The 9,585-nt window shown below is 40.3% G+C and overlaps 1 protein-coding gene across 2 annotated transcripts in view; it reads right to left on the bottom strand.

The window, feature by feature from the left end:
• Positions 1 to 9,585, bottom strand: part of Dpp8 (dipeptidyl peptidase 8) — a 106,319-nt gene that overhangs the window by 37,005 nt on the left and 59,729 nt on the right. For both annotated transcript variants that reach the window (XM_023712701.1, XM_004628809.3), the window contains exons 5-6: positions 5,768 to 5,941; positions 3,497 to 3,665 (exon numbers count right to left, since the gene is read on the bottom strand). In XM_023712701.1, coding sequence (XP_023568469.1) covers positions 3,497 to 3,665; positions 5,768 to 5,941 — 343 coding nt within the window. The remainder of the gene's footprint in view (positions 1 to 3,496; positions 3,666 to 5,767; positions 5,942 to 9,585) is intronic.

Genomic DNA, 9,585 nt, shown 5'->3' with positions numbered 1-9,585 from the left:
AAAAAAAAAAAAAAACACAAAAAAAAAAAAAAAACACACCAAAAAAAGATACTTGTTTAAAAAAAAAAAATGAGGGCAGAATCTATCATTTTTTTCCAAACCAAAAATCTATTGCCATCTCTGTCAAATAATGTAGTTAATTTAACTACTGATTAACGATGGAGAAGAGATGGTTAAGACAGATGACCAAGTCTGCACTCTGCAAGGCTGGGCAGGAAGAGCCCAGGTTTGAGCCCAGCTTTGCCAACTTAGCAATTTAATGATACCTGGTTTAAAATTCAAAACAAAACAAAAGCAAGCACTAACTAGGGATGTAGCTTAGTGGAAAGGCCCTGGATTCAATTCCCGGAAGGGAAAGGGGAACATCAAATTAAAAGTTGGAGAAGTAGAATTTCAAGAGTTACCATCCTTCACCATGGAGTTATCTTTTAAACTCTATTTTACATGTCCAAAGAAAAACCAATACACTATTTCTCTTCTTTCACTTATAAGGAATCTTTCTTCTTTCTTTTTTTGTATTTAGTACAGGGTCTGCTGGGTCTCCCTACACAGATCAGACTCCTAGTGATCCTCCTGTTTCTGGACTCCCACGTGCTGGGATTACAGGCATGAGCCACCATGTCCAGTCTCAATCGCCATCTCAGTGAGCCCCCCCCAGGCGCGGGGCCTGCAAAGCATGCCGGGAATCGAACCCTGGCTCCTACATCTGCCTAAGCAGGCACTTTAATCTGCTGAGTTATCTGGCCAGCTCTAATAAATCTTTACAGAATAATAGCTACATCTTTTCTGTGTTCTGAGTAATGCTTGGTATTACTGTAGCTACTTCAATAAAATCTAATTACCAGAATAGAAACAGCATGGAGACAGTGCTCTGAAACTGAGCCACAAAATACCAAGGAAGAGTACTCTGGAGATTGGAAGAATTGTCTAAAATAAATTCTAAGACAAACAGCGCTGTTTCAAAGACTATGGAGGAAAAAGAAACTGAGCAGCAGTGAGGTGACTGGTGAAAAGACAGAGCAGAATGAAGATGACAGCATCAGATCGCAAGAGGACGATCAGCCAATAATTATTAAAAGGAAAAGAGGAAGACCTCATAACTACCTTGTGAAAACAGCATTAAAAACAAAAGAATGGGCTGGGGACATGGCTCAGTGGAATAAGCGCTTCCCTGGCAAGTGGAAGGGCCCGAGTTCATTCCCCGGTTCCACAAAAAAAAAAAAGATTCCAAAACAGACACTGGCAGTGTCTCTGTGGAGCAATCTATACCTCGCAGCAAACTGAAAGTAATACAAGCAGATGAGTCCAATAAAGAAACAGCTAATCTCCAAGAAAGAAGTGCAGGCAATGAAGACAGTGAGGAGAAAATAGTAGAATGTGCTCGTCGGAGAAGAAGGAAGCCAAACGCTCACTCACTCTGTCAGATGATGCTAAATCCTCAGAGCCGGAAAGAAAACACCAGAAATTGGTTTCTGAATCAACTGAGGATAAAAAAGACCAGGAGTCTGATGAGGAAGAGGAAGAAGGGGAAGAGGATGAGCCCTTGGGAGCCACCATGCGGTCCACCACCAGATCGGTGACACAGAGAAAGCATCACAGCGAGCCATCTGCATGTGCAACGTTCAAACGTGGCAGTCCAGACACAGTTTCTCCTAGAAATCGCCAAAACTTAGCAAACATTACCTACCAAAAAAAAAGTTAGTAAATTTCCCCATTAGGAAGATCAAAGGCACAGCTTTCCCCTTCTATCAAGCACAAGAGAGAAGTCAGCCCTCCTGGAGCTCAGACACAAGGCTAGCAGAAAGTAGAGGAAGCCCCCACAAAAAAGGCAAAGTGGTAATCCGACCACCACCGTCATGACCTCCTGAGGAAGTGTGGAGGGGAAAGATGAGCCTCGTGGCCTGCAGGCTTCTTCTTCTTTTCTTTTTTAACTAAGAAACAGAATATGCATGGGCTGTATGTTCCTAGGTGCAAACTTTTTCTTGTTTTAAATCACTTTATAAACTATTGTTCATAGAAGATACGTACATTTATTTCAAATAAAGGACAGTAAGTTTACTTGCATCTAAACTCAAAACAAAGTAGTTGTACATTTTTAACATTCAAAATTGGGGTTTCCCAATGTGACACTTCACTGAAGCAAACCCCTCCAGCCCATCAGACACCAGGCTGCTGGCCGGTGATCTGTGTACAGTATTTAAACATGTAAAATATGTTGTATTGTACTCTATGTATGATGCTAATCAATGAACACTTTATTTTACAGAGAAAATATCTGTGAACTTTACTATATATCTATTTTATTTTTTTAATAAAAAGGTTTTATTTTTATTTATTTTTATTTTTTTAAATATTTATTTATTTTTATTTATTACATTTATTTAGTGTGTGTGTGTGTGTGTGTGTGTGTGTGTGTGGCCAGCTCAGCCCACCAGGGGGCGGGGCTGGCTGGCATGTGGTGCTGGGGGATCGAACCGTGGTCCCTGTGCTTTGCCAAGCTTGTTTCAAGTAGGTGCTTTAGACCACTAAGCCATCTCTCCAGCCCAATAAAAAGGTTTTAAATGCTAAAAAAAAAAAAAAAAAATTAAACACTCCATTGTCCACATGGTTGTACAAAATTCTTTTCCCCATTATGACAGTACTAAGTCCCAAACAGAAATATTAATTTACAGATAGTTTCTAATAGTGTGTATTTTGTTTGTTTACCAAAAGCAAGACTAATTTTTTTTTTTTTAAGATGAGGGCTTGTGCCCAGGTGGGTCTTGAATCTCATCCTGCCTCAGTCTGCCAAGTAGAACTACTGGGGTGTGCCTGACCAGAGAAGCAGAGCAAAACTTTATTTCAGTGGGTATGATTTTGGGAAAATTCTGTCAGTCTTATTAGTCTAAAAGAACAATCATGTCAATGCACCATGTTGTGGTGCTGCGTGAAAATCACTAAATTTCTTTATTTTTGAGACAGGGTCCTACCATGTAGTGCAAGCTGGTCTTAAACTCGCTTACGTAGCCCAGGCTGGCCCTGAACTCACGGCAGTCCTCCTGCCTCAGCCTCCTGAGTGCTGGGATTACAGGCATGTGTTACAACCACACCTGGCTTGAAAATAAATTTATTTATTTTTTTGTGGAACCGGGGATTGAACTCAGGCCCTCGCGCTTGCCAGGAAAGTGCTTATTCCACTGAGTCATCCCCACAGCCCCTTGAAAATAAATTTAAAACAAGGAAGCATCATACAGTCACAGACCACTTACCCCAGTACTTTTCTATATATTTTTAACTTTTTTTTTTTTTTTTTCTGGAACCGGGGATTGAACTCAGGCCCTTGCGCTTGCCAGAGAAGCGCTTATTCCACTGAGCCATCTCCCCGGCCCCTATATTTTTAACTTTTTAAAAACTTGAATTTAAAACAAAGGTTATTCAGGTTACTTCAATTTCAAAAGGAAAGCAAATTAAACTTCAAAAAGACTTTTCAGAAAAGACTGTAAGAACCATGCCTTACCATTGTGTACATAGGTGAGCCTTCTTTCTTCTCTAGTTATGATGTTCGATACCCAAATATCATTGCTATGTATAAAAGCAATCCAGTCTGGATCAGCAGGGCATAATTTTGGATCCATTCGTATGTTAGGACAACTAGTTTCCACCAAATTGGGCTGTAACGGTTGTTGCTAGAAAGGTAAACAACATTTTAAGACAGGTATCAGGTTCACACATTTGTCTGCCAGTATCCTTTCTGAGATGAGTATTACTATATAAAAAATGTAGGGGCTGGTGAGATGGCTCAGTGGTCTAAAGCACCTACTTAGAACAAGCTAAGCAAAGCACAGAGACCACGGTTCGATCCCCCAGCACCACATGCCAGCCAGCCCCGCCCCCTGGTGGGCTGAGCTGGCCACACACATAAATAAATAAAATTAAAAAAAAAAAAATGTAAACTACAAAAACTGCTCTCAGAAAAACATACTTTGAACTGCTATAACTTAAAAAGAACTCATTTTTTATTATGAATTTAAACACTAAGAGTAACAGGAAATACATTATATAAAGGCAATATAACAAAAGACAATGACATTCTTTTTTTTTTTTTGTGGTACCGGGGATTGAACTCAGGACCCTGTGCTTGCCAGGCAAGCGCTTATTCTACAGAGCTATCTCCCCGGGCCCAACAATGACATTCTGACATAACTACACCAATTAAGTTGCTCTAATCTGTTTAATGGAATAATTACTATTTGTTAAAAACTTTTATTACTTAACGAATATTTATAAAACAATAAGATTAAGTTTTACAATAAAAATAGCCTGCTCATAAAATATAACAAAAGCCAGGATCATCACAATTATATCAGTTCTTCACAATTTTATCAAAAGAACATCTTCATATAGAACTGTTAAGTGGTCAGGCATATACCCACCTGTAACCCCAACATTCTGGGGGGCTGAGGCAAAAGAATTACAGGTTTCAGTTCAACTTGGGCAATTTAGCAATTTAGTGAAAGCCTATTGCAAAATAAAAAAAGGATGGGGACACAGCTCAGTGCCAAGGGCTTAGGCTCAATCCTTGGCACTCACACCTCGGTGTGGTGGTGCATACCTATAATCGCAACACTTGGGAAGCCAAGGCAGGATGAACAGCCTGAGCTGGGACAGCCTGAGCTACAAAGTGAGTTCAAAATTAGACTGAACTACACAGTGTGATCTTATTCCAACCACCCACCCACCCACCCACCCACCCACCCAACCAACCAACCAGTCAGCTGGCCAACCAGCCAGCCAGCCAGCCAACCATCTATCCATCCCCAGCATGGGAAAAACAACAACAACAACAACAAAAAACAACTGACTGCTAAGAATAAATCTAAAACCATAAAAATTTTTGAGATTTATTAGTTTTCAAGACAACTAACAACAAATTGCCTTGTGATAACATCTTTAACAATCTCCCTCAGTACTTAAATAGAAAATAGAAAGTGATTCCCTTTACTATATCATCCTATATAGCGTTTTGAAACTTTAAATTTTTATCTTGTCATTGGAAAATTAACACTTAAAATTAGAAATTAATATTGTATTTCTTATCTTCATTAGAAATACATTTATTTCCTTCCTTCCCCTTCTTCTCAGTTTTGTGTACTGGGAGTTGAGTCCAGGCAGCATGAAGCCCTGTCTTTTTTATTTTGAGAAAAGATCTTACTAAATTGCCTCCACTGACCTTGAACATACAACAGTCCTACCCTACCCTGGTAAGTACCTAGCACTGCAGGCATGCATCACCAAGCCCAGCTATAATTAAATTTCTTGGTAGGTTGTGAAGACTTGCATCTAGATGTACCCCCAAAGTCTTATGTGCTCACAGGTAGAGAATTGTGGAGGTGGCTAGACATAGGGTGAAGGATGCTGGGACTGAGGATGCCCTCCTCTGAGTGAGTGCTACCCAAAGGGCAGAATGGACTATAAAAGACAGAAAGAGGGCTGCTGCAGCCACTTGCTGCTGCTTCTGCTGTTTTTCTGCCTTCTGCCTGCTCTGCAATGTTCCTCTGCCAAATGACCCTGCCCTGGAGCCAACCAACAATGGACTGAAACCTTTACAAACTGTGAGCTATTAAACTAGATCTTTTCTCCTTTTTGGGTGCCAGGTATTTTGTTTTAGCAACAAGAAAATTAAGACAGTGGGTATACTGAAGTTTCTATTTGTTAGGTATCCTGATTCAGATGCAAACAATCCTGAGGACCCCAAAATGGATATAACAAACAGTAACTAGCAACTTACTGTAAATCCTTGTGGCCCTCCGTCTTTTACGTGATAAATTCCACTACCAGCTTGAAACAGAAATGTTCCACTTCCTTGGTGATAATCATAAGAAGCAATTCCTACTGTTCCAATGCGTTTTCTTTCTCTTAATAGTTCTTCTTCTCGAGAATACATTCCGTAGTCCAGTGTTGCCTGATACAAAAGAAAAGTCACCTATTCTGGTCTTTCAAAAACCTACCTTTGCTTTTAATGCTGAAATCCTAGTATCTATAATATTAGTAAAAGTATATTTTGAAATTTCCAACTACTTTACACAGATTAACTTCAGGAAGTCTGCTGAATGTTTTGTTAGTAAAGGGTCATTAAGTGATTACTATGTACAAGAATAAAATTGGGGCCGGGGAGACAGCTCAGTAGAATAAGTGCTTGCCTGGAACGTGCAGGGTCCTGAGTTCAATCCCCCGTACTGCCCCCCCCCCAAAATCTATTCATCTTGGCATTCAAGACTTTCTATACCCTAACTGCAAGTCAGTAGTTTTACATGCAATTAAAATACACACTTTTTTTTTTTTTTTTTTAATGTATTTGGTACAGGGTTCTCACTTCACAGCTCGGACTTCTAATGATCCTCCTGTTTTAGCCTTCCTTCCTAGCACTGGGATTACAGGCATGTGTTGCCACATCCAGTCTTGGGGGCTCAGTGCCCCTGGCTGTCACGGCATATGGTGCTGGGGATTGAACCTGGGTCCCTGCACTTGCCTAAGCAGGTGCTTAGCCCACTGAGCTATCTCGTCACCCTTAAAATATAAACTTCTAAGTCCAGCTTTGATCTCCCTTCACTGAAAGTCAGACCATACCATAAGCAGGTAGTATAATAAATTTTCATTCTTTTTTTTGGTATTGGAGATTGACTTTCAAAATAGTAATAAATTATCAGGCCAGGGAGATAACCCGGCAGTCTAAGCACCTGCCTGGCAAGTACAAGGACCCAGGTCTGATCCCTGGTACTGCATGCCATGCTGGCCCCAGAACCCTGGGCGCACTGTGCCAGCCACTATAACCAGCATGGTGGTGCACACCTGTCAACCCAGTGCTGGGGAGGCTGAGATAAGAGAATTACTACAAGTCTGAGCTGCATAGTGATACCCTGTACCAAATACATGAATAAAAAGATTAAAAATAAATAAATAAACCTGAGCTCAAAGTCAACCTGGCACCCAGTGGTCTTAAAAAATTGTACAGGGTCAGCCAGATAGCTCAGCAGATTAAAGCACCTGTTTAGGCAGACGCAGGGACCAAGATTCAATCCCTGTGGCAAGTTGAGACAGTGAATGAGAATGGGCATGGTGGCGCACACCTGTAATTCCAGTGCTTGGAAGGCTGAAAATAGGAGGATCATTATGAGTCCAATCTATGTAATGAGACCCTGCAGACCCTGTACTAAATACATTTAAAAAAATTGTACAGATGTGACTTTTTACTTATTTGGCAGTGGTACTGTTTTTGAGTTTTTTAGTGTATTTCCTAACTAGAAGGAAAATCATCCTTCAGAGCAGAATCTGTGTCACTTTGACCTAGAACATATCTGTTACTATATAATGTTACAATTGGTGTCAAAGAATGTCTGTAATCATTGGTAACTGATTGATGATGAAAAAGGGCTTTCCCAAGGTATTGATATGTGTACATAATTTTTTAAAAATTTTATTCATTTACATTGAGACAGGCTCTCACCATGTAGTTCAGGCTGGCCTTGAACTCACTATGTAGCCCAGGCTGGCCTTGGACTCAGGATGATCCTCCTTCCTCAGCCTTCCCAGTGCTGAGGTTATAGGCACACAAAACTATGCCCAGCTATAATTTTATAAAACAAAAATAAAAAAGAAAACAAATCTCATAAGCAATATCTTAAAAATGACATTCATCTTCCCTTATTAATAATTCTATATCTTTTATCAGCATATGAGAAATGAAACGTGAAAGGAGGTCTTGTTTTTGCTATCAAACACTAGTACTATAGAAAGGACTCTAAATAAGCTTACTGACAGGAACGTATCAGCCTAAAATTGACCCAGCACATAGAAAGTAACGTCATTCTATCACCCAAACACATTACAAACCTACAATACTTTTAGGGGAGAAGGGAAGAAGGGAGGAGGGAGGAGGAAAGGAAAAGGAGAGAAAGGGAAAAAGAAAGACACTTAATACTTTGGAACCTCACTAAAAATGCACCTAGATATTTTATGGTTTTTTTGTGGAACCAGGGATTGAACTCAGGTCCTTGCGCTTGCCAGGGAAGCGCTTATTCCACTGAGCCATCTCCCCGGCCCCTTATGTATTGTTGTTACTTAGTAATGCTCAATTACATTTATAGCAGTTCTCCCTAATCTGCAGTCTTGTTTTCTGTAGTTTCTAATTACCTATGGCCCAAAAAACACTAAATAAAAATATTCCAGAATTAAATGATTTGGGGTTTTTTGGGTTTTGTTTGTTTTGAGGCAAGGTCTCACTATGTAGTACATGCTGGCCTTGACTGAACTCAGGCAATCCTCCTGCCTCAGCCTCTCAGAGTGCTGGGATTACAGGCATGTGTCACCACACTTGGGCCTATCTATCTATCTATCTATCTATCTGATACAGAGTTTCACTACACAGTTCAGACTCTTACTGATCCTCCTGTCTCAGCCTCCCCAGTGCCGGGATTCCAGGGCTGGCATAGCATACAGGACAGGGGATCGAACCTGGGTCCTTGTGCTTGCCAGGCAGGTGCTTATACCGCCGAGCTATCTCCCAACCCCCCAGATCTTTTTATTTGTTTGAAATCCCTCTTAACGTTGTTAGTAGACCCACGAGCAACTTGAAGTATATAATTATGTTTGAATTTCTTTTTTGTTTTGTTTTTGTGGAACTAGGGATTGAACTCAGGCTCTTGCACTTGCTAGGCAAGCGATTATTCAACTGAGCCATCTCCCTGGCCCCAATGTTTGAATTTCTTCACTCAGGTTTTCTGTAAAATTTACCAGATTTGATCCCTACTTAAATTGTCTTAATACTTCATAATGAAAACATAAGAAATTCTGGAACTACAAAATTAGTTTTCATAAGACAATGCTGTATTTTTAACTTTGTGACCACAAAAGTAGTTATTTAGAAGAAGAATAATAAGGGAAAAAATTGTGAAAAAGAGCAATGTGGAGAATATTGGCCTTACTTTAAAATAAGCAAATGCATGATAAATAGAATGAACAATATATACAATAGAAAATCTAAAATAGAACACTGAGAAAATATAGAATTAGAAAAAGGTGGTAGAGAAAACTAGTATTTTTACAGATAGTGACTACTGATTGGATTTTTAAATTGGCTGAAGGGGCCGGGGAGATGGCTCAGTAGAATAAGTGCTTGCCTAGCAAGCGCAAGGGCCTGAGTTCAATCCCCAGTTCTAACAGAAAGATAAATAAATAAATAAATAAATAAATAAATAAACAAAACAAAACAAATCAGCTGAAATTACTATATAGTCACGTAAAAAGACAAAACTGGATTCAGGGGGCCTGGCCCTAGCTCAGTCCTTTAAGTGGCTGCTTCCACAAAGCTGTCAGCCTCAGGTTGCTGGAGTTCGAACCTCACAAGTCTCAGGCTGGCCAAAAGTGCCCTGAAGGCATTCGAGGAACAACAACAAAAAAGTCCTTATTCCATTTTGGGCTGGTGAGATGGCTCAGTGGTCTAAAGCACCTACTTAGAACAAGCTAAGCTAAACAAAGCACAGGGACCACGGTTCAATCCCCCAGCACCACATGCCAGCCAGCCCCGCCCCCTGGTGGGCTGAGCTGGCC

Source organism: Octodon degus, unplaced genomic scaffold (genome assembly GCF_000260255.1).
Source record: "Octodon degus isolate 3935 unplaced genomic scaffold, OctDeg1.0 scaffold00026, whole genome shotgun sequence".
Classification (NCBI taxonomy): Eukaryota; Metazoa; Chordata; class Mammalia; order Rodentia; family Octodontidae; genus Octodon; species Octodon degus.
This window is presented reverse-complemented; position numbering and strand designations above follow the sequence as displayed.